This window comes from Moesziomyces antarcticus (assembly GCF_000747765.1).
Source record: "Moesziomyces antarcticus DNA, scaffold: scaffold_v10009, strain JCM 10317, whole genome shotgun sequence".
Taxonomy (NCBI): domain Eukaryota; kingdom Fungi; phylum Basidiomycota; class Ustilaginomycetes; order Ustilaginales; family Ustilaginaceae; genus Moesziomyces; species Moesziomyces antarcticus.
In genome coordinates, this window is record NW_014639001.1 from 38,827 (window position 1) to 64,947 (window position 26,121).

A 26,121-nucleotide genomic window follows, 5' to 3' on the forward strand; every position below is an offset into this window, starting at 1 on the left:
AGTAAAGTTGCTCTGGCCTCTTGAATCTTGCATCCGCCAGATGAAGGCCAAGGAGAGTCGGTGAAAGGGGAGAGTGTCGGAACGAGCAGCTCGGGTGTTGCGCATCGCGATGACTTGCAGACGTTTGCATCTAGCATGGCGCATGAACATGCCCAAAACGGAAATCCTGCACAGCTGCGATGCACGCCCATGAGTTAGCGCTCAACTGAAAAATCCCCGGCTTGCACAGCTGCACGGCATCCGCCGCTGGAGCCTCTCGCGAACTGTTTTTCTTTCTGTCAGCCTTCACGCCGTCGACTACGCCAAGCGCTTCGCTCGCTTTCTCACTTTACGCTCCAGGCATACGGGCCGTCCATTGAATCCACGATCTCATCTGCGCTGCTGATGGAATGCCGGCATGAAGTGTGGGCTTACAAGGACGAGAAAGGGTTTCATGCGGAACTGCCTCGGAGTGTTGCAACGGCCTCGCCACAGTCAGCAGCCGAAGTGGGCCCAAAAGTTCAAAAATTGGGGTCCAGCTCAAATTCGCTCGGCTCGCCCGTTGCGTCCTCGAGGAGCAGCTCGCAGGCGGTCGACGAAAGAGAGTGGACCAAACCTGCGCTACAGTAGCTCGGGCGCCTTGTCGCCGACACCACAATGCACCTCGCGATCCTGGCTACCGTAGCCTGCTTTGCTCTTCCTCAGCCCGAGCCGGCCCACTCATCCATTGCCCGGATCTGAGCTCATTTGGTGAAGCAGCAGGTGGGGGCGCTCACGCTCACAGCACGTGGCGAAGATTCACCGGTCCATACGCGTGGAAGGTCGCCGCGCCTGTGTCGAGCAGGTGGGATCGGCTGAGCATCTCGGTTTGGAGCCCAGATCGGGAAAGGTCACGTGCACAGCCCTGGACTGGCTTTTGGCGCCGGTGGGAGGGTTCGCAACTTTTTTTGAGAATTTTGGCGCGAGGTGGGCGGGGGGAGGTGAGGTGCCTGGGCGAGTCGAGCTGCACAGCTGCAGGCGCTGGTGGAGCGCAACGGCTGGGAACCAGTTGCTGCGGCTGCCTTGAAGCGTCGTGGTGATCATCTGCAGCAGCATACCCACCAATCCACATCCACCCAGCACGCTCGCTCCACAGGTGCACAACACGAAGAAGACGAAGACGACGAAGCGGCCCACAAGAGCGCTTGTCTCCGCACAAGGTAAGCGCCTCCACGCCGACCTGTCACCAGGTTGGCCCAGCCTGACCGCACCCAGACCTCGTCCACCTCGGCCGCGAGGCTGGCGCTGCCTTCACCAGCAATGCCAAGACGATTTGAAGCATATCTTCTGACATGACTTTGACTCCTCTCTTTGGCAGCCTCTTCATTAGTTTGGGTCGACGCGCACACCTGCACATCATTGCCCGGAAGCTGCATTCTGCGGGGCGTGGTCCCTCGGCCACGACCACGTCACCGTCCGCCGCATCTCCTTCAGCTACAGCTCTTTCAACGCTGGATGCAACAGCGCTCCTGCAATCGGGCGACGTTCACACCCCTCTGATCTCATCCGCAGCCCAGGATGGCACTCTCGACACCGAGGCCGTCCCAGCCGTGAGGCCGCCATTGGTCTCCACGGACACGATCTCCAATGACCTGGCAGCCAGTCTCTCCGCCTTTGCCAACCCAGCGACTCCAATCGCCGCCGACGTCCTACTTCCCTCAGTTCCACCTCCGAATCCTGATACGACTACCGGCTCAATGCTCGATGCACAGGCCATCCAAGCCCAGGTTGAAGCCCTGATTCAGTCAACTTCGAGCGCGGTCGCCGACAAAGCTGTTGCAAGCCAGCCTCCTTCGATACCCTCTCTTCCTCCCGCATCAATCTTGCCAGCACCTCTGTCTCAGCCTCTGCCGCCTGTCCATGGCGTCCTGGAAACTGCTCCGCAAACATACACGCGTCCAAGCTTGCAGCAATCAACCACCGCCTCTGCCGCCGACACGCCCGACGCAGCCGCTCTCCGTGCAACTTCAGCGTCGCGACCCAACACTGCAACAGGCGCTGGCTTCGAGAATACCTTCGCACAGTATCAGTTTCCGCAGAGCGCAGATCGAGCCCTCAACATGAGTGGGCGAAACGCTGAGGCGGAAGGCGCCCACTTGGACGGCACACAATCGCCTCCGACAGGTGCAAACAATGGCGAACAAAGGGTGAATACGGCCGTGTCCAAGATGACGCGAGAGGAGGATGAGCAGGCAGCCGACGCGCTGATCGCCGACATCGATGCTCCCGCTGCTGCTGCCGGAACCTCGCAACGCGTCAAAGCAGAAGCATTCTCAGGAGCCGATCTAGCTGCTGCCGCCAAAGCTATAGGATTGGAAGCGGATGCAGATCTTCTCGGAGGCATGGACCAGGACCAGCGCGCATTGGCTGCAGCCATCAGGCGTCTAGGCGACGAACACGGCGAGGCTGCACAGAAGGCGATACAGCAGGCCGCTGCTGCCGCCGCGGCTGCGGCAGCAGCTCGAGCCTCGCAAGAGCTGGCAAGAGCAGCTGCGAGAGAGCAACGCAGCGACGAAAAGATGTCGCATCGAGCTCCGGATCTTGCCAGATCATCGACGCCAGCGTCAGCAGCCTCGTCATCATCGCGAGCACGTTCGGGCCCATCGAAGCGGTTCCCATGCCCGAAATGCGACAAGGCGTTTGCACGAGCCTACAACCTCAACACGCATCTTTCGACGCACGACCCGGACCCGAATCGGTCCAAGCCGTTCGCTTGCCCCTACCCGAGCTGCAAATCGGAAGGCGGGCGCTCCTTCAGTCGCAAGCACGACCTTCAGCGTCACGTCGCCAGCATCCACGAGAACGAGGCGGAGCCAGGCATTCACGGCGATCCGGAGGAGGTGGTTGGCGGAGACACGGGCGGGCTGGTCTCGTTGGGTCTGGGCACGCCTGGTAAGAAGTTCCGCTGCAACAACTGCGGGCGCTCCTTTGTTCGAAGGGACGCGCGCAATCGTCACCAATGCGATGGGAGCGGCAGTCCGTCGGATCGCCTGTCCGAATCGCCATCCAGCTCCACGTTTGCATCCTCGGCGTCGCCGCGGCCGAGCGCGTCGCAAAGCATGGTCGGTGGTAGCGCCGTCACGCTGCCACCGATTCGACCCATGGTCTCTGCCTTGCATGCGGCGGCGGCAGCCGGCACGCCCCTCGCGCGATCGAGCCCATCACCCGCTGCTGGTCGACCTGCGAATAGCCTGTCCAAGGAGGTGCAGGCGGTCGCCAAACAGTTGCAGGCTCGAGTCGAGGCGCAGTCGCCCGGTCCCCAGGGCCATGCAAGCTCGCAACGCAACGCGCCGCCGCTTGCGTCGGGCGAGCGCCGCAACTTTCCGCTGTCGGCCATCTCTCTATACGCATCGACGGGCACGCCGCACTCGAGCTCCAGCTCCTCCAGCAGCAGCGGCAAAGTCCAGATCGCCAAATGATCGCGCAGCTTCTTTTCGCCCTTGACCTTTCTCTCTCTCTACTGTATTTGTCGCACTTCTTGTACTTTTATCCGCCGTCACCAGCTCACGCTTTCGGATTTCGCAATACCTTCTGATCGCATGTACGCAGCCAGAGAGAATGTGTGCAGACAAGGAGCAGTGAGTCGCATCAAACCTTAAAAATTGATTTCTATTCGGAAGGTGCGAGTGGCGTGACTGTGACCGTGCAGTCGGTGGTGCCGAAATGCGGGAGAGGTTGAGGGTTGTGTGGGAGGCGCGTGTGCATGATGCGTGTTGCAGTGGCCGAGCTGTGTGATTTGGTCGAAGGCTCGGGTGAAGGCCGCCATAAGTCGTACGGTTCGCGCAGATCTTCCGGGAGCGCGTGTTCGGCGTGCCGTGCGGCGGATGAGGGTCGTGAGTGTTGGAAAATCGATACAGGGCGGGCAGAGGAATCGATTCACGGAATTGATTGGACCTCTTCCCCACCTTTTGTCCACTCTGCACCCTCCTGCTTCGCCCACCCAGGCTCCCTTCTTTCTTCTCGACTCCCAATGCCAGCTTTCTACCAAACCGCCGTCGCTCGACTCTCCCAGACAGCTAGAATCATGGTAGGTGCAATTCGCCCCCCTCCCCCTACTGGTGCTCACCACCGGACCGCCCCTGTTGGCTGCAACCGCTTCTAACCCGCTCCTGCTTCCCTTCTGCCCTGTGCGCGGCTACGACGACAATGGCGACAGTCGCAGATCAACGACGTCTTCATCGTCTCCGCCGCCCGAACGCCCATCGGCTCGTTCAACGGTGTACTAAAGAAGGCTACCGCGCCTGAGCTCGGCGTGGTGGCCGTCAAGGCTGCCATCGAGCGTGCCGGCCTCAAGCCCGAGCAGATCGAGGAGGTCTACATGGGCAACGTCCTCCAGGGCAACGTCGGCCAGGCTCCTGCTCGCCAGGTCGCGCTCAAGGCCGGATGCCCCGACTCCACCGAGGCCACCACCATCAACAAGGTGTGTGCCTCCGGCATGAAGGCTATCTCGCTCGCCGCCCAGAACATCGCCCTCGGCCAGCGCGGCGTCATGGTCGCCGGTGGCATGGAGTCCATGTCCAACGCTCCGTAAGTATTGCCATTCGCGTTGTCGTCGTCGTCACCGCCACCGCCACTCTCCGCACGAAGCGTCTTTCCGTCGACAGCAGCGGATACGGCCTTGTCTGGCTCAGCTGCCGGGTCGGGCTTCGTGCTCAGCTGCCGGTCCGAGCCAGTCCCAGCAGGGCGGAGGTGGGCTTCCCCTCCTCCTCCTCGTCCTCCTCGGGGAAAGGGCGCTTGGACCGGTACGTCCGCGCGGCCGCTCGCCCAGCCTCAGCCTTCTCCCACCCGGCAAGGCGAGAAGAGTCCGAAATTCCGCGCGAATTTCCCGCTTCGGTCTAACACCATGCGGGTGAATCGCCGTTTCGCGCCACGCAACCGGACTTTTCTTCGGTCTCGCCCACTTGGCCCGCCCGGGCCGGCTCAGCAGCCTCTGTCCCACTTGGCCCGCTACTCGCACTGCAGTCTCCTTGAAACCCCGAAGGGCTGCTGGGTGGGAGCCGAAGCAGCTATAGCAAGGGTCCATTGCAAGTTCCGATCGCTTGCCGGCAATTGAGAGCGTGCACAGCTTTGTTGGGGAGATTCGGCGCCTCGACTGACCGCCGTCTGATATTGCATTGCACTGGCGTCTACAGTTACTACCTGCCCCGAGGCAACAGCTACGGCCACGTCCAGGCGCTCGACTCGATTGTCAAGGACGGCCTGCACGATGTGTACAACCAGGTTGCCATGGGCAACTGCGCCGAGAACACCGCCAAGAAGCTCTCGATCACGCGCGAGCAGCAGGATGAGTTCGCCATCGAGTCGTACCGCCGCTCGGCCGAGGCGTGGAAGGCCAACGCCTTCGCCAACGAGATCGCCCCCGTGACCATCTCGGACAGGAAGGGTGATGTGGTCGTCAGCGAGGACGAAGAGTACAAGAACGTCAAGCTCGACAAGATCCCCACGCTGCGCCCCGTCTTCGACAAGAACGGCACCATCACGGCTGCCAACGCGTCGACGCTCAACGACGGCGCCTCGGCGGTGGTGCTCGCCTCGGAGGCCGAGGTTCAGAAGCTTGGTGTCAAGCCTCTGGCCAAGATTGTTGCGTTCGCCGATGCTGCCTGTGCGCCCATCGATTTCCCGATTGCGCCCGCCTACGCCATCCCCAAGGCGCTCGAGCGTGCCGGTCTGACCAAGGACGACATTTCGCTGTTCGAGATCAACGAGGCCTTCTCGGCCGTTGCGCTGGCCAACAACCAGATGCTCGGCCTCGACGCTTCCAAGGTCAACGTGCTCGGCGGCGGTGTTTCGCTCGGCCACCCCATCGGCTCATCCGGTGCGCGCATCGTCGTTACGCTCGCGCACGCCCTCAAGCCCGGCCAGTACGGCTGCGCCGGCGTCTGCAACGGCGGCGGTGGTGCTTCCGCCATCATCATCAAGCGCGAGAACTAGATGCAAATCTCATACACGCTTCGCACCCCGTTTCCTCAGCTGAGTCGGCACCAAAAATAAAAGTGTTGAAAGCATGACACGATCCGTAAGACAGTTCTCGTTGCGGACGAAGGTATGGTGCAGAGATGCGGGTATAGATTCGGTTCCAGTCCGAGTCGGAAACAGCTCGAGAGGTCGGCACGATCCATGGCAGCGGCACGCATCAGGTCCAAGCGGCGGCCTGGTGTCGCAAGTTGAGCAAGAAGGCATTGACCTTGCGGACGTCCTGTTGATAGCGCGCACAGAGAGGCCATGGAGAACGATCGACAAGTCAGCAATCCCGTTCTTCCTCCGCTGCAACCCAGCGTAAGAACCCAAAACAAACTTACAGTGACTTCCTTCTTCCAGTCGTTCATCTCCCTCGTGCGTTCGCCCGCCTCGGCGGTGGACTTGGCAAGCTCGCTCCTGCACGCAAACACCTCTTTGCGCAGCTGGCGTTTCTGCTTGCGAGCGCGCACGAGCTGCGAGATGAGCGTGGTGCGCGAGTCTGTCTTTTCGCTGAGGTTGAGGAAGTTGGAGCGCACCGACTTGCGCAAAGCCTTGAGCGCCAGGAAGGGCGCCTTGGCAGGTTGCTCCTCGATGGCATTGCGCAGCTCCTCGTCGACGACGGACCAGATGATGTCGACGTCGTTGAGGTATTTGCCCGACTTGCGCTTCTTGGCCGACGGCGCACCAGCTTCGTCCCCCTCGTCGGCGTCGGTGGCCGAATAGACGAGGGTGAGCGCACGCTTGAGCCGCCTCTGCAGGTCGCGTCCGGACCGAGCAGGGCCGCCGACCGCACCGCCACGCTGCCGCTCGATCATGGTGCGATCCATGACCGTCTCGTCCTGCTCTTCAGGCTCGCGGAGCATCGCGCGCGACCTCGGCTTGGCTGAAACGGCCGATTTGGGTGGACGACCTCTTCTTTTTTCGGTCGATGCGCTGGGCCTCTCTGTGCCCGGGCTGCCCTGACGACGGCGCTGGCGCGCGTCCAGACTGCGTTTGGCGGCGCGGGCAGCGGGCGAGTCCACGTGCGCTCGCGTGGACGGGCTGTCGACAATGCTGAGTCGAGAAACGCTTGTGCCGCCAACGCTCGGTCTTGTTCGTCGCACCGAGGTGTCGACGTGCGACGAAGATGCTGCGGGCGAGGGGATGACGGGCAGAGACTCGCCCATATCACCGAGACCAGCGTCCCAGCCTGGTGACGCATCCAAGGCTGCGCTTTCGCCAGGAAGCGAATAGGGGTCCTCGTCACCGAGCTGGCTGTCCACTTCTTCGTCTGCATCGCGTGCGTTGCGTTGGGACGCGCGTGAAGCGCTGGCCACTGACGATTTCTGGATGCGCGAGGGTGCTGGCGTGCTGCTGATGGGTGCGGAGGAATGCGGTCGAGCTACGCGCCTGGGAACGCCAATACTGGTGGACGCATCCGGTCGACTCGAGTAGAGACTCTGGTCCGGCAGCAGCGAGTCGTCAGCGTCGACGACCACGGATACATCCAGAGACGATTCTGCTGCTGCTGCTGCTGCCGCCGCCGCTGCTGCTGCTGCTGCCCTTTCCTTCTGGCGCGGACCCGAGCCTCTGGGCCGCCCTGGTCTGCGTCGGGTCTCTGAATTGTCGGTGGATACGGAGATGTCCTGGTTGCCTGTTGGTGCAGCTGGTGCTCTTGCGGTCGCTGATGTGGATGGCGCCGACTTTTTGACAGGCAGCTTGAACTGGAAATCGCGTTGCATGGCAACTGCTGTGCCTGCGCCTCTCATGCGCTCCTGACGTCGATCCGCAAAGCGATGTGTAGACGGACCTGCTGCTTCGGAAGCACGCGATGTGCTTGGCCTGGACGCGGCATTGCTGCTGCTACGTCGTCCGCCTGAGCCAGTGCGTCGGCCGCTCATGTCTGGATACGCGTGTGTCGTCGGATCGATGTATGCGGATGGTCCGAATCAAGGCGGAGGTTTTACTGCGGTGAGAGTGGAAAATGATGCGGATGAGCGGTCGGGATGCGCCGATGAGGCTGTCGAGGAGAAACAAGGGGCTGTTGTGTTGTCGTTAGCTGAGGGGGAAAAGAGATGGAGGTGGGTGTTGGTGAGTTTGGCTGAGCCGAGCCGAGCGGCCAGAGAGCGCGGCGCGTCGAGACGCGTTTGCAATTTTGGACGACTCGCTCGAGAGTCGGCACACCCGCGAGCTGCCTGCTGATGGGAGCTGCAGGGTTTGTGCCACAAAAGTGGAGTGCCATTCGCGCGACCTCGCGTTTCACATCCGAACAACACGCATCCAACCAATCCTTCGCTTCATCGCGATTCTTTCGTCCTGTCACACTCGGCGCAGTCACCTCATCATAGCACGATCGGAAGCGTGGACGCGATGCCGCCGAAGAGGACCAACACAAGCGCACTTTCAGACGCGTCGAGCTCGACCATCCTCAAGCGTCCGAGAGGACGGCCGCGTAAAGATGCCGACGTATCGCTCAGTTCGACAGTGGGCGAACCCACTCCTGCGAGGAGAAACGCTGCAGCTTCGTCGTCCTCGTCGTCTCGCAGGATACAAGCGCGAGACTCTGGCGACATTTCCCTGGCATCCACCGTTGCAACCTCCACACCAGCTCAACCAAAGAAGCGAGGCAGACCGCCCAAGTCGAGCCTCACAACCCCGGCCATGCGCGCCTTCACTTCCGCAGATACGAGCGCCGCTTCGAGCGCTGGACCCAAGAAGCGCGGCCGCCCACCCAAGCCAAAATCGATCCTGACGGCGCGTGACGATCGCACTCTCACCTCGCCCAACAACAGCGTGTCTTTTTCGGATGATCCGGCGCACCGAGCCCTATTGCGCGGCCTGGCCAACCAGCGCGCAGTCCGCGATGCCGACACCACCGCCGGCACTTCGGTCGCTCCGCCACGCAAGAAGAGAGGCAGACCGTCGAAAGCAGCGGCAGCAGCAACTCCCAACACCTCGATCGACGTGTCCACCGCGGCGACACCGAACGTCCCAGCTCGTAAGAGGGGCAGACCACCGAAGTCTGCTTCGGCAGCAACTGATACGTCCGTCTCGATGTCCGCCAGTGCAACTCTAGAAGCACCACCACGCAAAAGAGGCAGACCTCCCAAATCTGCATCTGCGGCTCCCAACACCTCGGTCTCGACGTCCACGCCTGCCGCCAAGCGCAGAGGTCGACCACCCGGCAGCAGCAATGCGAAGAAGGATGCGAGGATGGCAGCTTCCGACGCGCGGAGACGATCGAGACCTGTGGAAGATTCGGGCGAGTCGGATGTGTCGCTGGTCGACGGCGGCTCCGACGAGGCTTCTGAAGCGGACGACGCCGAGCAGTCGGATGCGGATGTCATGTCGTCCGACGGCGAGGCAGGTGCAGCTGCACCCAGACGACTCAAGTCAAAGAAGCGCAAGGACTGGCCGAGCGAGCGCGAGCGTCTGCGCAAGTGGCGCCGCCTCAGCGTTCAGGAGCGCGAATGCATCACTTCCGAAGGCGGCCTCATCTGGCGCACCGCCATGTAAGTATTTCCTCTGCAACCCGAGCATCGGCTCCGATCGACCGTACTGACGACTTGTTTTCATTTTGCTATACAGTCCGCTGCTCAACTCGATGCCCAAGAACATCCGCTCCATGGTGGCCGACAGTCTGACGCGCGCGCTCAACCGCATCGACGGCAAGCTCGAGACGGGGCTCGTGCCGCCGCTGGCGCGTATTCCGCTGGGGAGTGCCACCAACACGAGTCGGCGCGATCTGCCGAGCAGCATGCTCGCCTGGCGTCTCGAAGAGGAAGGCTCGCTCCTCCGCGCCGAGGCAGGCGACACGCCCGAGGCCAGGTCCATCGACACCATGAGTCTGGGCATGAACGCCGAGATTGTGAGTCTTTCTTCACTTCCATCTGCCTTGTTGAGCGGGGTTACTGACATACGTTTGGGTGCGCGGAACATGTAGTCGGAGCTGGAGCAGATGTTGTTGCCCGAAGCCGAGCAGATCGTCGGCCTATCCAAGACGCTCGAACACCAGACGCAGCAGCTGGAACAGTCGCAGGCCGAAATCGCCAGGCTCAAGCGCGAACGCAAGCTCATCAAGTCGCAGGGAACTTCCGACTACCCTCCCAATCTCGAGGTACGTTCATTCTTCCTCGCTCCTCGCGCCACGAGTGAGACCGTGCCTTTAACATTGCTGACAATTTCTCTCTGTGTTTGTGTCATCTAGGCCCATGATCTGCTTTCTGCCTCGGCGCAGAAACCAGAGTTGGACGCCACGCTTGGGTCCTACTTTCGTCTCGGGCGTCAGTCCTAGTTTCTATATCCGGGTCCCGATTCGAACGTACTGTCCTCTCCCACTCACACGAGAGTGACCATCAATCGACGTTCAAATCGCCCACAACACACAGTGAACGCACGCGCGAGAGAGACTGTGTGTGAAGACAGGTCGAAATGCAAATGACAGGCTGACAAAAAGAAAAAGGGATCGTGGTGCTGCGCACGTGCGCATGTAGACAAGGAAGAGTGAAGAAAACGAATCCGATGGACTGAGATAGACAGGGGGGAGAGACGAGGAAAGTAATTGTTCTGGTGGTGCAAGACAAGTGAAAGCAACTTTTTGCCGGGAATCGTTGACGAATGCGCGAGATCGATCCAAATGGGCAGCCTGCCATCGTGCAGCGGCGCGTGCGCTTGACCGGCGCTGCCGACGATAAGAGAATCAAGGAAGAGCGAGTACGTGGCGATCAACGGTCACCAAACGGATCGGTGCGGCTCTTGGAGCTGCCGGTCTCGCTGCCGTTGCCCGCAGGACCCGGGGGCGGGGTGAGGCCCATGCCGAGGTGGCCAAAGATGAGGTCCTCGTCGAGCTGCGTCGAGCGCGCCAATGCGCGGTGGCTGAAGTTGGGCATGATGTTGTAGCTCTGCTGGTGCCACTTTGTCGAGTTGCCCGACGAAGCGGCAAACGAACGGCCGGCACCCACGCCAGCCATGTTGCCGCCAAACTCGCTCACGGGCGCCGACGACACGGACGCACCCGAAGGCATGGGCGGCGCATCGGCAAACCCAGCGGTCATCGAGGCGACCGATGGAGCACGCGAGTAGTTGGTGCCGCGGATCGAACCGGCCGGCGTCGCGGGTCCCGAGCGCGGCGGGAAGACGGGCGTGCGATTCAAGCTGTTCTCGCTCGGCGCGATCGAGGCGCTGCTCGGGCCGGCGGTGGATGCAACGGGTGCAGCGGCGGGCTTGGGGATCACCTTGAACGATCGTGAGGGCGAAGCGGGGACCGGCACCTCGGCCGACTTATTGGACGAGGACGAGTTGCTTGACGCCGAGGGTGTCTCGACCGAAGGGGCAAGTGCGCTCGACTCGGGCACGGCAGGCGGGTATGGCAGCTTATTGGAGCTCGTGTCCTTGGAGGCGCGCTTAAAGCCCCACTTGCTCGACTTGTCCTTGGTGTCCTTGTTGCTTGCGGCGGCGGCGGCGGCAGCTGTGGTGGCTGCTGCTGCTGCTGCGCCTCCGGCTGCGAGAGGGGCGACCGATGCATCCTTGTTGGCCGTCGCTGGGCTCGAGGCTGGGTAAGGTGGGTGAGAAGCGGCGGCGGAAGCGGAGGGGTTGGCAGGAGGCACGGCCGCCATTGTGTTCTGCTTGGGTGAGGCAGCGGCAGGCATGGGGGTGGGCAGCGCAGGGACGGGCGGAGGCGCCTGGGACGAAGGGCTTGCAGAATTGTCCTTGGAGAATTCCGACGAGGGACGACGGTCCGAGGCGTGGCTGGGCGAGCGGGCGCGAGTGTTTTCGCGCGACTGCTTGCGGGCGGCGATGGCAGCAGCACCGATGCCGCCAGCAGCTGCAGCGGCGCCTGCGGCACCGGCACCGGCACCGGCGCCGGCGTTGGAGGTGGAGGCGGCGTTATTATTGAGCGCCGAGTACTGGGTGGAGGTGCCCGAGGGAGCGCCCGAGAAGGCCGAGGTGGAAGGGTCGGCAAAGACGTTTTTGGTCGAGATGTCGCGCATCATGGGAGTGTTGGCGGTCTCTGGGGCCGTAGCAAGCGAGGTGGTGGAGTCGTTGTTGGGAGCACGGAAGGCGGCCTCGTCTGCTTCGTCGTTGCGAAGGCGGCTCTGCTGCTGGTTCTGCTTCTTCTTCTTGCGCATGAGGCAGAAGGCGATGAGGCCGAGGATGACGAGGGCAGCCACGCCACCTGCAACACCACCAGCGATGGCACCTGTGGACGAGGAGGAGCCGGAGCTGGAGCTGCCGTTGCTGGCGTTGCCGGAGGAACCGCCGCCGTTGGTGTTGGAAGCGCGGGGCGAGGAGGAGGTGGCGGTGCCGAGGGCGGTGGTGGAGGTGGTGAGGGTGGTGCCGCACTGGAAGGCGAGCGGCTGAGTGATGCGTGGGTAGGCGGTGATGGGCTCCTCGTTTGTGTCGAGCAGACGGAAGGTGACGTCCTGAGTGCCGGAAGTGGTGGGACCGGAGCCCTGGAAGAAGGGGGCATACCACTGGTAGGTGTTGGTGTTGGCGTAGGCCGAGTTGAATTGGATCTCGGAGATCATGTTGTCGTCGATGTAGACGCCAAGGTAGACGGCATCGCGCGCTTCGGCGGCGGTGAGGCTGAGGGTGAAGTAGAGGTAGTTGCACGAGATCTGGGTGACGGCGACCTGTGCAGCTTGCGCCAGCTGTGTGAGCGCAAGCAGGGCAGCCATAAGGCTGATGCTCCTGGAGAAGTGCATGTTGGCTGTGGTCGCTACGATCGAGGTGTGATGAGGTGGATGGGGGATGCGATAATATGAACTCGGAGGCAGCAGCCTTGAGTGGATGTTTTGGCCGAGCACCGATGGACGAGATCGGATTGGGTGACGACGAGGAGACCGAGAGGTGGAGAGGGAGAAAGGAAAAGTCGGAGCACTCGCCGTGGTTCACAGTCAGGTGAAGAGGAAGGAGACACCTGGACCGATGGTGACAAACACGGAATGGAGACGAGGATAGCCAGGAGGAGAAAAGGGGACGACGATTCCTCGCACACGGCGGGCAGCGGTAGGCAGTGAGCTTCTGGAGCGGGACGATGATGGGCTGTTTGGCGGGCGGGCGGCTGCTGCTGCTGCTGCTGCTGCTGTTCCGGTTGCTGCAGAGGGTTGAGGACGTGCAGTGCAGCCTGGCGGGATCGAATCTGAGGCGGCGGAAGGTAAGGAAGGGCAGGGGCACTGCGCACTCGATTGGATGGTCAGAGGCAGGCAGGCATTCAGGCAGCGATGCGAGCTGAGTGGGAAATCGGCCAAACAGGCGAGGGGTGCGGCCACGGGAGAGCGAAAACAAGCGAAACGGAGGGCGAGGCAGCAGCAGCGGCGTCAGGCACGGCCCCAAGGGAGGCAATCTCGCCCACAGCCAAGCGCAACGTCTCAAAACAGCTCTCTCAACCCAACCCGCTCAACGTGCTCTGCCGCACGGCCGGCCCGCCAGCCTGCACTCGGATGTCCGAGAGATAAAAAAAAAATTGGGAGCGAGACAGGCGGGCGGGGCGCGAGAGGAGCGGCTGCGAAAATTGCGTCTGAAATAGGAGAGCCCAACAGGGGTGCACGCCAGGGTTCGAATCTGCTGCGAGGATCAGCAGCAGCAGCAGCAGCAGCGCGACCAAAACAAACCCAAAATCCAAGCTCCTAGCACGACACACACACTGCTCCCGGGCCTGGCGAGCCAGCGGTGTAGTTGGGTCGGCCCCGCCGAATCAAACAAAAACACACACACAAAAGAGGCAGAATTTCGAATGAGTTGGACTGACTCCCCACCGCCTTGTTGGCGTCTCGCCTGGCCATCGATCGGCTGCCGACCGACCGCATGGCTGGGCAGACGCACCGATTCTGATCGTGCAGCTGGCCTGAGGGCCAAGCCATTCTGTCGCATCCCAGCCACCTTCTCTTGCGTCGTCGGGCCGACTGCATCATGGTTGCCTCGCCCTCGCCCGTTTTGCTGCTGGTCGCTTGCCATGGCGCGGTGGAAATCGCCGGCGAGCGCGCGCGGCCTTCGCTTTAGCTGCGCGCTTAGCATCGTCGATGCTCGGAACACCGCGTCCGCTCCAACGCACAACTGCAGCGGGGGATCCACGACGCAGGCCGCATCCTCCCTCTTACATCCTACTTGACCAAGCTTTGGTCTGAAGCCCATCGCTTCTTGTCGTAGGCCTGATCGACCTTTGAGCTCCACTCGGGACTGCTCTGTTGCTCTGCCGTGCGGATGCTTGCAGTTGGTGCGCGATCTGCCTGTTTTTGGCCTTGAACTCCAGATCGGTGCGGCTGCTCAGGGTCCCAGTCGTTGCATTTTTCAGAAGACGCTCGAGCAAGAAAAACTCGACCGAAAATCAACACGGAAATTAGAGCGTTGAAAAAGATCGCAACTCGAGGCCGCCAGAGAGTCTTGGCTGACGTGGTTGTGCGCCGCTGATCGCCAACTTAGCTCTGGGCGCTCAGGGTCGACAGCTGCCAAACTTCCTGGTGGATGTGGCTCGCACCGCCAAGCGATGCATGTGATGCAACTGCCAACAGCTTCCGCATAACCATTGCAGCTCTTGGCGACCGCCTTTGACGTGATTGTCACTCAAACCTCCGGGGACCAGCTTCCGGAACGGGGCCTGGGCAAACGCCCGTCCTCGTGGCGCTGTCACAGATGTCGGCATGCGCGCACACGGTGACAGATGTTGGTAGAACTCAAGCGCCCATCTTATCGACGCCCACACACATACTTGACCGGAAGATGATTAGAGAGTTGCTTTGAATACTGTATATGTGAGTGTGGATGTGCAACTATTGGAAGACAGCAGCGCCGATCGATCAGCGAAAGAGTTCGTCGACGTCCACCTCGTTATCCGCGCCCTGCGCCCCGGATCCGCTTCGGCCTGCCTTCTTTCGCGTCCACCTGCGCATCGCTCCTCCGTGCTTCTGCTTGGAGGCGTCCTTCCACATCTCAGCCTCACCCTCCGTCTTCGGCGAGTCCGACGCTCGGTGGTCCGAAATCGCAACCGATCGGCCCAGGTCGAGCGGAGGAAGATGCTCCGGCACACCGTGCGAGCGACTCGACTCGGCAGCCACGCCGCTCAGTCGGGCGCCGCTCGTCGGCGCTGGAGAATGCTCGGAGGGTGATGCATTGGCGTGGAGCAACGGCGAGCTTCGGAACACCTTGGCGATGGATTGTGACGACTTGGTGCGCTCCTTCCAGAACGACGGCCTCGAAGGCGTCGACGGCGATGGCTCAGCCGGGCCCGTCACCGATTCAGGCACATCCGGCTGCTCGTCCACGTCGAGCATCTCGATCATGCGGCTGCCGTTCTTGTTGATGCTGCTCGTGCTGTTGTTGCTCGAGTGCTGGCCAAGACGTTGGCCCGCAGCGCCCAGCTTGGACTTTTCGCGCCCTTCGATCCAGAACTCGCCTGCCTTAGAGTCGCCGCTCATCTCCCGCCGAGGTCCGCTGATCGGGCTCTCCTCTTCCACGATGGTTGTCGTTCCTCGAGCACCATCGGCGTGGGCATCGCTCGATCCAACAACGCGCAACTGGCCCTTGATCGCGCCAGTGTATGTGTTGTAGGTTCCGTCGCTGTTGTACGTGCCCGTGGAGGCGTCGTTGGAACGCAGCGTATCCGTGGCTGGCTCAGTAGTGAGTCGGGCAGCCGTACCACCAAAAGAAGAGGCGCGTGGAGGGTTTTCCACAGCGGCCGCATCCTGAAGAATTAGCGGGCTTGATGCTGGGATGGATGGCAGCCTTGGGGGCAGCGTCGCATCTCCACCGTAGCTCTGAGCGCCTGAGTGCAGCGACTGATGGTCCGCACTCGCGATCTCGGAAACAGCAACCGAGCCGGGGATGGTGTTCAAATTCGACTGATACCCGGGAAACCCAGCTGCCGGCGGCCTTCGGTGAGGGCTTCCGCCATCGGCTAGAAACGGAGGCGATGCCTCGGACAGCTGCGCCACTGCCGGGTGCATGGCAAGTGTGCTTCCGTGCGATCCTCGACGACTGCTCGCATCGCTCATGGATGCTGCACCGGAGCGCAATTCAGCGCCATTGAGACCATCAGAGCCACTCTGCGAGGCGCTGCGAAGTCGAGCGGCCTCGCTCACAGCTGCATAATTGGCAGGCGCTGCACCCATCGGCAAGCTTGACATCCCGGGAGCAGCTGCCAGAGCTCGCGCATCCATGCCGTGCGCAACGGGAGATGCCGTGCTGGCGCTCGCGCCTGCACTGTGATAGGCAACCGCTGCCGATCCTGCAGCAATCGTCGATGCGGGTAGCGCCCGGGGGTCGACTCCGGGAGGCAGATGAGGCTCGTAGAAAGCGGTCCTGTGCACGTCGGGATAGCCGCCAGCGAAGGCAGACGGAGAGTCGTAGCCATTGGACGGCACAGCGCCACTCCAGGCCTGGCCGGGATGGCTGCTGTGAGAATGAGGATAAGATGCAGACGAGCCCATGATGAAGCTTGGGGCGAGCGAGGTGGTCGATGGCCTCTGCATGTGCGCCGAGCGGGCGTCGGCCATGAACGCACCGCCGGGCCCGTGGGAGCCGCTGTGGATCGAGCCGTCGGTTCCCAGCAGAGGCATTGCAGAGGCCTCTGTCATGACCATCGAGGGGTTGTAGCTGCCCGAGAGCGGTCGCAGGTGAGTCGTTGAGGGGTTGGGCGGCAGACCGGCAATTACCGAAGGACCCTTCTCGTCGTCGTCATCGGGGAAGGGACTCGGCGTCTTTTTGGCCTTAGATCGCTTTCTCATGAAGAAAGCAAGCACAATGATGAAAGCAATGAGGGCGACGCCTCCTACCACACCGCCGGCAATCGCACCGACAGGAGTACCCGAGCCAGAAGATGATGAGGACGGTGAAGAGGACGATGTGGCGCCCGCGCCTGAGGCAGTGTTGGCGCCATCGGTGGCCGCAGAGGCTGAGGCTACCGGGTCGGACGATGAGGTCGGGAGGCCTGTAATGTAAGGAGCATTTGTGGTTGCAATCGTCGAGGTGACGACGATGACGGACTGGCTAGCCGTCACTGTGACGGGTACGGTGACCACGGTCGTGGACATCTTGGAGGCGGCGCAAGGCTAAAGAGCTGGAGGCCGAGATGGGGTGCTTCCAGCGTGCGGGGTCTGCGCTGCAGGCGCGACTGGTTGAGATGGCGAGCGAGCCCACACGCTTCTTTGACTATAGCTGCGACTAGCTCGACGGTAGGGGAGGTTCGACAAGAACGCACAAGAGCGAATCGCGAGAAGCAGGGAGAAATGCAGCTGTTCGGCCTTGGCGTGAAGATGTCGGGAAGAAGCTGCTGCTCTGACGACTAAGACGGGAGCGTCTGTGGCAAGATGATGGATGTGCAAGTCCAAGAGGAGGAGGATTCGGCGTGAAGCTGCTCGATGTTCCTGAGACTTGGGCGAGTGTGGAAACCGGGGGCAGGAACGAGGCGCAGAATCCAAAGAAGACGACCAGGGTGTTGGGTGGCACTCTTTGAACGCCGCTAGGTGCATGCTGATGCACAGCGGCAGTTTCGCACCTCGGCTGCGGCTCAGCATTCACAGCCGGATCACTGTGCCGTTGTTCGGACCAAAGCGTGTTTGAGCCGCCACGATCTCCCTCGATGAATGCCACGCCCACCGGGTCTGTGCTCGATATGACGCGCAATCGACAACGACGATGGTCTGGCTACGCCAGATCCTCGCCTTTGAGACTGGATCACATCCTTCCAGCAGAGGGCTCCGCCGGAGGAGCAGGCGGCATCGTGTGACGGGAAAGCAGCCGCAGCGCGACGTCTAGCGAGGCAAAATCGCCGCAAGTCCGACGAAGCGGCGGAAAGAGCGACCGAGACAGATCCACGCCGCTGGACGCCGTCACGCCAATCCCTTTGCGCCGTGCCCAGCTTGGCGTCAGCGCAGAACCCTGGCCAAGCCGCCGTAGAGACCTGCCTCCTTGCGGTGCTTTGTGAGCCGCACCCTCAAAGGCAACGGCGATTAAAAGAGTCCCTTCCCCAGCATTTTTGGTTTTCAGTTTTTGCGGCTTTCTTGGCGGGGTGGTGGTGGCCAGCAGAGCGCGCGGCTCATGCATTCCTAAAATTGGAACCCGGCTATGCGCAGGAACGGCAGCTACGCATCATCGAACGCATGCGACCTTATGCACCTCGTTCCAGCTGGCAAAAGCGGCCCGACCATCTTGACGTTGGCGTCGCGTCGTCGAGCAACTTCAGGTAGGCCAGATTGGTCGTGCTACAAGGGAGCGAAGGCATCTGCTCGTTGGTCATTGGCGTCTTGGTGCGCTTTGGCTGGTGCAGTGCTCGAGACAAAAAAAAAAAAGAAAAAAAAGAAAAAAAAGAAAAAAAAAAGAAAGAGCCAAAAAAGACGAAGAAAAAGAACGACAAAATCCAGCCATCTAAAAAATGATCGGGAAAAGTAGATTGTGTAAGATCGCGGTCCGAACAATGGCGAAAATGCAGCTCTAAGATCGACATATCGGGTGCGTTGGACCTCCAGATGGCTGTCGATCGACGCGCATGAATGGCGGTGAGCCCATTTGGCCATGCGATGGCGCAATCGTTGGATTTTCGGCCAAATTCGCATCCCCGCGAGCTGTCAGCTTTGGCCCCACCGAAGTTGGGCAGCTCGCCTCTGACTCACAAGGCGGGAGGAGGAGGCCCAATCTTCTCAACTCGTCGTGCGAGGCGCGGACCGGACCCTGAGCTGAGCGTAGCGCGACTTCTTCCGATCCAGCAGGACTGTGCTCTGCTGCCTTTCCCTCAGGCAAGTCTCTCGGGCATACGGCAGTACCTTCCGGGGCGAGAAGAAAGATCGGCAGCAAGTCTCCCAGCATCTTCTCTTCCTTCACCATCCATCTCCTCCTCCCTTCTTGCGTGTTCACACCCAAGATGGCTGCCACTTCGTCGCAGTCGCTCTATCAGAGCGCTGCCATCTTCGCCGGTGGTCTCGCCATCGGCGCAGGCACCCTCGCGCTCTCGCGTGCCGCCTTCGCACCCGCTCACAAGCCCAACAAGTCCATCAAGCGCAAGGTCTCGGACGCCAAGCTGCGTTCCGCCCCGTCCGCGCCCGCGGCTACGGCTGCTCCTCCCACCGAGGCCAAGGCTGACACCACCTCATCCACGGGTAACGGTCGTGTCGACCCTCCGGCCTCGAAGCAGCTCGACCAGGTCGACGCCAAGGGCGCTGGCCCCGCCGCTCCCGCCAAGGAGCAGCTCCCCGGCCACGTTGCTCCCAACGGCGTCGACGCCACCGCCGGTGGCCAGAAGCTCGCCGGCCTCGTCAACGCCCAGCCCGTCAACGCTGCCGTTCCCGAGCCCGCTCCCGCCAACCGCGCCCAGCACCTCGATGCTCGCATGGACCTCGGCCTCGTCCAGGGCCCCACCGAGGCAGAGATCGCCGCCAAGCTCGCCGCCCAGTCTTGGCTGCTCGGTATCCCCAGCGCCACGCTCACCAGCACCGGCGCCATCGACTCCATCGCCTACGCCAACAGCACCGCTGTCTTCAGCTACGAGAGCGAGACCAACGGTGGCTTCGGCTCCTTCAGCGAGAACGAGGCCAAGCTGGCCGCCGAAAAGGGCTGGTTCAAGGGCCGCGCCTCGGTCTTCAAGATGCAGACCCGCTCAGGCGCCGGCAACGCCATCGTCGGCTACCTCAACGCCAAGGGCGGCTCCTCGTCCACCGAGCCCGCCAAGGTCGTCACCGCCCTCACCAACGCCGCCGGCTTCGCCGCCATGGCTCCCACCCTCGCCTCGTACAATGGCTCGGACAACGCCAAGCTCGTCCTCCAGGTCTCCGCCGCCAGCCACTCCACCGACGGCGCCGACGAGCTCTCGATCACCAATGACTACGCCTCCGTCCTCGCCGCCGCCGCCACGCTCGGCGACGCCTACGAGGTCGTCCTCTCCGCCACCCGCCAGGAGGCCGTCGACTTTGCCCAGTACGCCTACCAGTCGAACAAGAACGTCGTCCACGTCTTCGACGGTGCCTTTGCCGGTCGCGAGGTCGGCACCCTGGCCATCCCCACCAAGGGCCAGAAGGTCGACGTCCCCGAGCCCTTCCTCTTCACCGGCTCGCCCAAGGCCAAGACCGTCCTCGTCGTCCCCAACGGCTCGCACAGCCAGGCCGCCCGTGCCGTCCTCGTCACCCTGCCTCCCGCGGTGCGCCACAACGTCGCCCTCCTCTCCGTCCGTACCCTCGCTTCCTGGGACGAGACCGACCTGCGCAAGGCCCTGCCCAAGTCCGTCGAGAGCCTCCACGTCCTCGAGCAGGTCCTTGGCGGCGCCTCCTCCGGCCAGCTCTACGACGACATCGTCTCGTCCGTCTTCGGCACCGAGTTCAGCGGTTCCGACGTGCCTTCCCACGTCTTCCCCGTCGCCCTCGCTGCTGGCCAGGACCTCACCGCCGCCGAGCTGCACAAGCTGCTCGAGACGCTTGGCGATGCCCACAAGGCTGCGCTCAAGGTGCAGGACGTGCTCGACGAGGCCGACGAGAGCCACGCCGACCTCCTCGCCCTCTCGGGCGCCTCGGTCGTCACCTTCTTCGACACCGAGACGAGCCCCACCGCTCCCCTCGCCCAGCTCACCGCGCGCGCCATCCGCGACCGCGGCGCCGACACCCAGCTCAACGCCCGTCTGCTGTCGCGCTTCGACAACTTCGAGGCCTCGGGCATCGTCCGCTCCGACATCATCCTCTCGAGCCGTCCCGAGTCGGCTGCCGACGCCCCCATCGTCCTCGCCGCCGAGGAGAACGCCGCCAAGGTGCTCGTCGTCAGCGACCCGGCCACCACGCTCAAGAGCTACGCCCCCTTCCAGTCTCTGGTTCGCGGCGGAACCGTCATCTTCAACACGCCCGGTTGGGAGGTGGCCGAGCTCGACTCGAAGCTGCGCGCCGAGGACAAGCGCGTGCTCGCCCAGAAGAGCGCCCGACTCCTCCTCGTCGACGCTGCCGCCGTCGTCGAGAAGCTCAACGTAAAGACCGCCAACGCCAGCGGTGGCAAGGCCAAGGTCGGCGACAACGTCGTCCCCGCCGAGATCGCCGCGGCCGTCCTCCTGGTCGCCGTGCTGCGTGTGCAGCTCAACACCTCGGGTGCCGCCCTCGCCGCTTTCCTCAAGCGCGTTCTTGGAACCGCTCCCGTCGGCATCGACGGCGTCGAGGGCCTTGTGTCGGCTGCCGAGAGCGCCATCCAGCTGCATGCCTTCAGCGATGACGAGTGGTCCAAGGCCCAGCCCATCTCCGAGGCCGAGGAGAACGCGCCTCTGCGTCCCACCCAGATCCGCTACAACGGCTTCGGCCCCAACCCCGAGGCTGCCACCGTGGGCACTGAGCTCGCCCCTGTGCGCACCACCTGGGCCCAGTCGGCCTGGCAGCACCTCTTCTCTGAGGCCTACGACACGGCCGCCGATGCCCTCCGCCCCGACCTGCCCGAGCAGACCTGGGTCGTCGAGGTCACCGAGAACCGCCGCCTCACCCCCGTCGACTACGACCGAAACGTCTTCCACATGGAGCTCAGCACCAAGGGCACCGACCTCAAGTACGAGGTCGGCGAGGCGCTCGGTGTGCATGGCTGGAACGACGCCGAGGAGGTCGCCGAGTTCATCCGTTGGGCCGGCTTTGACGCCGACGAGATTGTCAACGCCCCCAGCCTTACGCAGGTGGGCAAGCACGAGGCTCGCACCGTCTTCCAGACGCTGCAGCAGAACCTCGACATCTTTGGCAAGCCGCCCAAGCGCTTCTACGAGGAGCTGGCCAAGCTGGCCACCAACCGCGACGAGGCTCGCTGGCTGCGCTTCATCAGCTCGGCCGAGGGCTCGTTCACGTTCAAGAAGCTCTCGGAGATCGAGACGCTGACGTACGCCGATGTGCTGCGCATGTTCCCCTCTGCGCGCCTGCCCATCGACCAGCTGCTCACGCTGGTGGAGCCCATCAAGCCGCGTCACTACTCGATTGCTTCGGCCCAGTCGGCCGTGGGCGAGTCGATCCACCTGCTCATCGTCACGGTGGACTGGAAGACGCCCAGCGGCAGCCCTCGCTTCGGCCAGTGCACGCGCTACCTGAGCGAGCTCAAGCCCGGTGCCAAGGTGACCGTGTCGCTCAAGCCGTCGGTGATGAAGCTGCCGCCCATTGACACGCAGCCCATCATCATGGCGGGTCTGGGTACGGGTGCGGCTCCCTTCCGCGCCTTTATCCAGGCTCGTGCGCACAAGAAGGCGCAGGGCATCGAGGTGGGACCGCTGGTGTACTACTTTGGCTCGCGTTACCGTTCGGCCGAGTACCTGTACGGCGAGGAGCTCGAGGCGTACACCCAGGACGGCGTCATTCAGCACATGGGACTCGCCTTTTCGCGTGACACGTCCAAGAAGGTGTACATCCAGCACAAGATCCTCGAGGACGGCGACCTGCTCACGCAGTACCTGGGTCCCGAGATCGAGAAGCTCGAGGCGGCGGGTGGCAAGGCCGAGGTGGTGCTGCAGGACGGCCTGATCAACGACGAGGACATCGAGGATGGCAAGAAGGGCTACTTCTTCGTGTGTGGCCCTACTTGGCCCGTGCCCGACATCCACGAGGCTCTGGTGGGCGCGTTTGTCAAGAAGGGTCTCACCAAGGACCAGGCCGAGAAGAAGATGGAGGCGCTCAAGGAGGACGAGCGATACGTTCTCGAGGTGTACTAGTCGCGTGTCCACCATTTCTCCGTCTGTCTTACGATGACTCGGAATGATCATGTCCATGCTTCTGACTCTGAGTGCACGATTGAATTGCTTGGGTATCGATGGGCTGAGAAGAAAGCTGTGGTGGAGACGCCGCATTGGACAGGCTAACCCCAGGCGGCGGTGGTGCTGTAATTGACTATAAGGTGGTTTTCCGTGCCGAAGCACTGACGAAAAGCAATGCGAGTGGAAATGTCAGCCACAGACTGAATCGACGGTGCTGATTACGCTCGTGCTTACTCTGTATAGATTGCCCACAGTGTCGTCGGGTGCAGGGCTAAACGAGGCGTTGATGTACAAGAACTGCGCGTCGACAACCAAGGTCGAGAAAAGCAATAATCAGCGAGGAGCAAGGCAGCGAGGAGGCTGGGCAGAGTCGGCGACATACGAGAGAGTCGGTGGGCTTAAAGTTGAGCTCCTTGCGCAGGAACTGGATGACTGCTTGGAAGCGGTTGAATGCGGTGATGCGAAAGTAGTTGGTCTGCCATGCAAAAGGGTCGAAAACACGATGAGTGGCCGATTCGACGCAGGGCCGAGATAGGAATGATGGACGTACCTTCATGATGGGAGCGTTGCCGATCGCCTTGAAGCGCACGACGACTTTGGACGAGTCCTTCTTCTTGTACTGCTCGAGCGCCTGCAGTGCGGCGGCGGATGGACTTGCTGCTGAATACGATATTGTGGCAGCCGAGCCAAGCTGTCTGTCGTGCTCTGCGTCGTCCAAAGCGAGTCGATGGCCAAGCATGTCAGTATACTGAGTAGCATGTGCGAGAGGCTGGTGCGAGGGCAACGTACCTTGGCTCGGCGTCTGGGAGCCTGTCGCAGCCATGGTCACCGGTTCCTCGCTGGCTGGATCTTCTGAAGCTATGAGATCGACTGAGATGGTGTCGAGGGGATCGAGTGACACTTTCACGGCTGCGCCCGTTCAGGGTCCAATCGACACGACATGCATGGCTGCGTGCGAGTGTTGATCTGAGCGTCGTTGGCGGGGCCGAGGGTCGGGAGATTACATAAGGCTGCCTAAGTCAGAACGAAAATTAATTCGACGTGGTCGGACCTCGGCCGAGGTCAAAACTGTACACGTGACTAATTTTCGACTGCCACTGAGCCGCGACAAGCTGGAATTTGGCAGTGCGGTGCCGCATTGGATGGCGAGCTGGTCGCCTGCTGAGGAGTGCCGGTCTGCAGTGCCGCCCGGCTGGATCGACTGGCGTGGCGACGCAAATTCGACACGCACCTTTGAGCTCGAAACTTTGTCCAAAGAGCGGTGTGCAAGCCTGCCAAAATTTAGCGCCTGCAGACAGGCAGAGCCACCGGAAGGGCCTCACCCTTTTGAGCCCATTTCGAGGTCTGGCCGACTGACCCTGTGGGCCAAGCCAGGGAGCCTTCGGAGCGCCGAGAGTCTCGACGTCCGCCAATACGCCGCTCCAATCTTCTCGTCACCATCACCATCTCCACCCATCCCCTCTCCGTCAAGAACAATGTCGGCTCAGATTCGCACGTACGTATCCACCGCAGGTGCGATCAACGGCATGGCACATCGAAGCACGCACAAGTTCCAGCACAGCATTGGCAGCAGCACCACGACCGGCAGCAGCAGCATTCGAACTATCATCGACAGCATATACCGACAGCAGACCATCGAGCTACCTTCTATCATCGACACGATGCATATACATCCATTCAGCACGCCAACAGAGCTATCGACTTCCGCACCGACATCGCCGCTCGTAGTGGCCACCCAGAACGTAAAAGTTGCACAAGTGCAGATCGCATAGCCGGCATGCATTGCTGGGAGGATGGACAGACGCATTGCAGATGATGGCTGGATAGCACACGTCCTCCTTCGCATCATGTTGGACTGTTCAGATGCATTCTAGCGTCGGCCTCGGCACTTGCTACACCTGCGGACCGAAGGCATCGGCGACCCACTCCGATGATATCGCCCTCCAGAGCACAGCTCTTGCGCGGCGAGGCAACCCTGTCAATCGCCTTCTCCATATCGGCGCGAGCAAGTCCATCCGCTCTCGCTCGATTTACGATATCTTGCCTGGGACATGGCACAACTTCTACACTAATTTCCTTCCAGCTGCACCACGACATCGACATTGCTGCTGCTGCTAACGTGCTCTTCTGCCACTCGACCTTCTTCGTGCTGTCATGCTGTTTCGCATCAGACTCACCAACCGACACCTCCGGACCATCCAACTGACCTTTCCTTCGCGCTCCCGTTGCACTCGATCGCATCTCTACAGCACCGTCCCCTCGGCTCACGACGTCCTCGTCCCCGAGACTCTCCTCAAGAAGAGGAAGTCGGACGCCAAGGCCCGTGAGGAGAAGGCCGCCAAGGCCGCCGAGACCAAGAAGGTAAGCATCTCATCCTAACGCCACGCAATGCACGCACGCTCGCAGGTTCCAACAGCAACGACAGGGAGGATCAGGATTTGGCACGGAGGATCCAGGGGCCAAAACGAGTCAACTCAGTGATGCATAAACAACCACCGTTCGGGCTAGTCTAAGGACAATGTTGCCGAATTATACCATCTTTCGGGGCTGAGGGTTGCCACGCGATCAGCTGCCACTTGCAGCTCATCGCCAAGGATTGTCGCTCGACGGCGACGCAGCGTCAGATACTTGCGGATGCGAGCGTGTCGACTATTGTGTGGTCGGATTGCACAGGCCTCTTTCGAGCTTCTTTCTGACTCTTGCGCCACTCCATCTTCCCGCTATCTAATGTCTCTGCAGGCCAACCTCGCCAAGCGCAAGGTCATCTTCAAGCGCGCCGAGCAGTACACCAAGGAGTACCGTGCGGCTGAGCGCGAGGAGATCCGTCTCCGCCGTGCCGCCAAGGCCAAGGGTGACTTCTACGTCGCCGGCCAGCCCAAGGTGGTCTTCGTCGTGCGTCTGCGTGGTATCAACAACATTGCCCCCAAGCCCCGCAAGATCCTGCAGCTCCTGCGTCTCCTCCAGATCAACAACGGTGTCTTCGTCCGCTTGACCAAGGCCACCTCGCAAATGCTCCAGCTCGTGCAGCCCTACGTCACCTACGGTGCGCCCAACCTCAAGACCATCCGCGACCTCGTCTACAAGCGTGGTTACGCCAAGGTCAACCGCCAGCGCCTCCCCATCAACGACAACAAGGTGATCGAGGAGAACCTCGGCAAGTACGGCATCCTCTCGATCGAGGACATTGTTCACGAGATCGCCACCTGCGGCCCCAACTTCAAGGCCGTCACCAACTTCCTGTGGGCCTTCAAGCTGTCGAACCCCAACGGCGGCTTCAAGGGCAAGAAGCTCACCCACTACACCGAGGGCGGCAACACTGGCGACCGTGGCGAGGCCATCAACGCCATCGTCCGCCGCATGAACTAAGCGCACGTATCAGCTCGGGGCTGGCTCTGTGCTTGGCGTAAGCATCTGCGAGTAATGTCGCCGATGTGATTGTCGAGTTGGAGCTTGGCTCTGGTTGTGTCGTGTGTTCGGTTCCGTTGTCGTGT

At 61.9% G+C, this 26,121-nt stretch overlaps 9 protein-coding genes across 9 annotated transcripts; 5 read left to right on the forward strand and 4 right to left on the reverse strand.

The window, feature by feature from the left end:
- Positions 1-1,310: 1,310 nt before the first annotated feature.
- Positions 1,311-3,437, forward strand: PAN0_009c3676 (uncharacterized protein; the record flags this gene model as incomplete). The annotated part of the gene is made up of 1 exon (XM_014800636.1): positions 1,311-3,437. The coding sequence occupies one exon, from the start codon at positions 1,311-1,313 to the stop codon at positions 3,435-3,437; it is 2,127 nt and encodes a 708-aa protein (XP_014656122.1).
- Positions 3,438-3,988: 551 nt separating this feature from the next.
- On the forward strand, positions 3,989-5,949 carry PAN0_009c3677 (acetyl-CoA C-acetyltransferase; the record flags this gene model as incomplete). Its single annotated transcript, XM_014800637.1, has 4 exons — positions 3,989-4,045; positions 4,175-4,545; positions 4,623-4,760; positions 5,151-5,949. The coding sequence occupies 4 exons, from the start codon at positions 3,989-3,991 to the stop codon at positions 5,947-5,949; spliced, it is 1,365 nt and encodes a 454-aa protein (XP_014656123.1).
- A 202-nt stretch (positions 5,950-6,151) lies between these two features.
- Positions 6,152-7,856, reverse strand: PAN0_009d3678 (uncharacterized protein; the record flags this gene model as incomplete). The annotated part of the gene is made up of 2 exons (XM_014800638.1): positions 6,152-6,214; positions 6,318-7,856. The coding sequence occupies 2 exons, from the start codon at positions 7,854-7,856 to the stop codon at positions 6,152-6,154; spliced, it is 1,602 nt and encodes a 533-aa protein (XP_014656124.1).
- Positions 7,857-8,325: 469 nt separating this feature from the next.
- Positions 8,326-10,249, forward strand: PAN0_009c3679 (uncharacterized protein; the record flags this gene model as incomplete). Its single annotated transcript, XM_014800639.1, has 4 exons — positions 8,326-9,467; positions 9,544-9,823; positions 9,899-10,072; positions 10,163-10,249. 4 exons carry the CDS (start codon positions 8,326-8,328, stop codon positions 10,247-10,249), a joined length of 1,683 nt encoding a protein of 560 aa, XP_014656125.1.
- A 430-nt stretch (positions 10,250-10,679) lies between these two features.
- Positions 10,680-12,659, reverse strand: PAN0_009d3680 (uncharacterized protein; the record flags this gene model as incomplete). The annotated part of the gene is made up of 1 exon (XM_014800640.1): positions 10,680-12,659. One exon carries the CDS (start codon positions 12,657-12,659, stop codon positions 10,680-10,682), a length of 1,980 nt encoding a protein of 659 aa, XP_014656126.1.
- Positions 12,660-14,750: 2,091 nt separating this feature from the next.
- Positions 14,751-16,982, reverse strand: PAN0_009d3681 (uncharacterized protein; the record flags this gene model as incomplete). Its single annotated transcript, XM_014800641.1, has 1 exon — positions 14,751-16,982. The coding sequence occupies one exon, from the start codon at positions 16,980-16,982 to the stop codon at positions 14,751-14,753; it is 2,232 nt and encodes a 743-aa protein (XP_014656127.1).
- Positions 16,983-18,050: 1,068 nt separating this feature from the next.
- PAN0_009c3682 (assimilatory sulfite reductase) lies at positions 18,051-22,588 on the forward strand (the record flags this gene model as incomplete). Its single annotated transcript, XM_014800642.1, has 3 exons — positions 18,051-18,133; positions 18,380-18,399; positions 18,684-22,588. 3 exons carry the CDS (start codon positions 18,051-18,053, stop codon positions 22,586-22,588), a joined length of 4,008 nt encoding a protein of 1,335 aa, XP_014656128.1.
- A 143-nt stretch (positions 22,589-22,731) lies between these two features.
- PAN0_009d3683 (ubiquitin-like modifier) lies at positions 22,732-23,966 on the reverse strand (the record flags this gene model as incomplete). The annotated part of the gene is made up of 6 exons (XM_014800643.1): positions 22,732-22,791; positions 22,865-22,927; positions 23,013-23,105; positions 23,181-23,488; positions 23,705-23,901; positions 23,953-23,966. 6 exons carry the CDS (start codon positions 23,964-23,966, stop codon positions 22,732-22,734), a joined length of 735 nt encoding a protein of 244 aa, XP_014656129.1.
- A 139-nt stretch (positions 23,967-24,105) lies between these two features.
- PAN0_009c3684 (60S ribosomal protein L7) lies at positions 24,106-25,996 on the forward strand (the record flags this gene model as incomplete). Its single annotated transcript, XM_014800644.1, has 4 exons — positions 24,106-24,387; positions 24,494-24,639; positions 24,880-24,991; positions 25,370-25,996. The coding sequence occupies 4 exons, from the start codon at positions 24,106-24,108 to the stop codon at positions 25,994-25,996; spliced, it is 1,167 nt and encodes a 388-aa protein (XP_014656130.1).
- Positions 25,997-26,121: the final 125 nt, after the last annotated feature.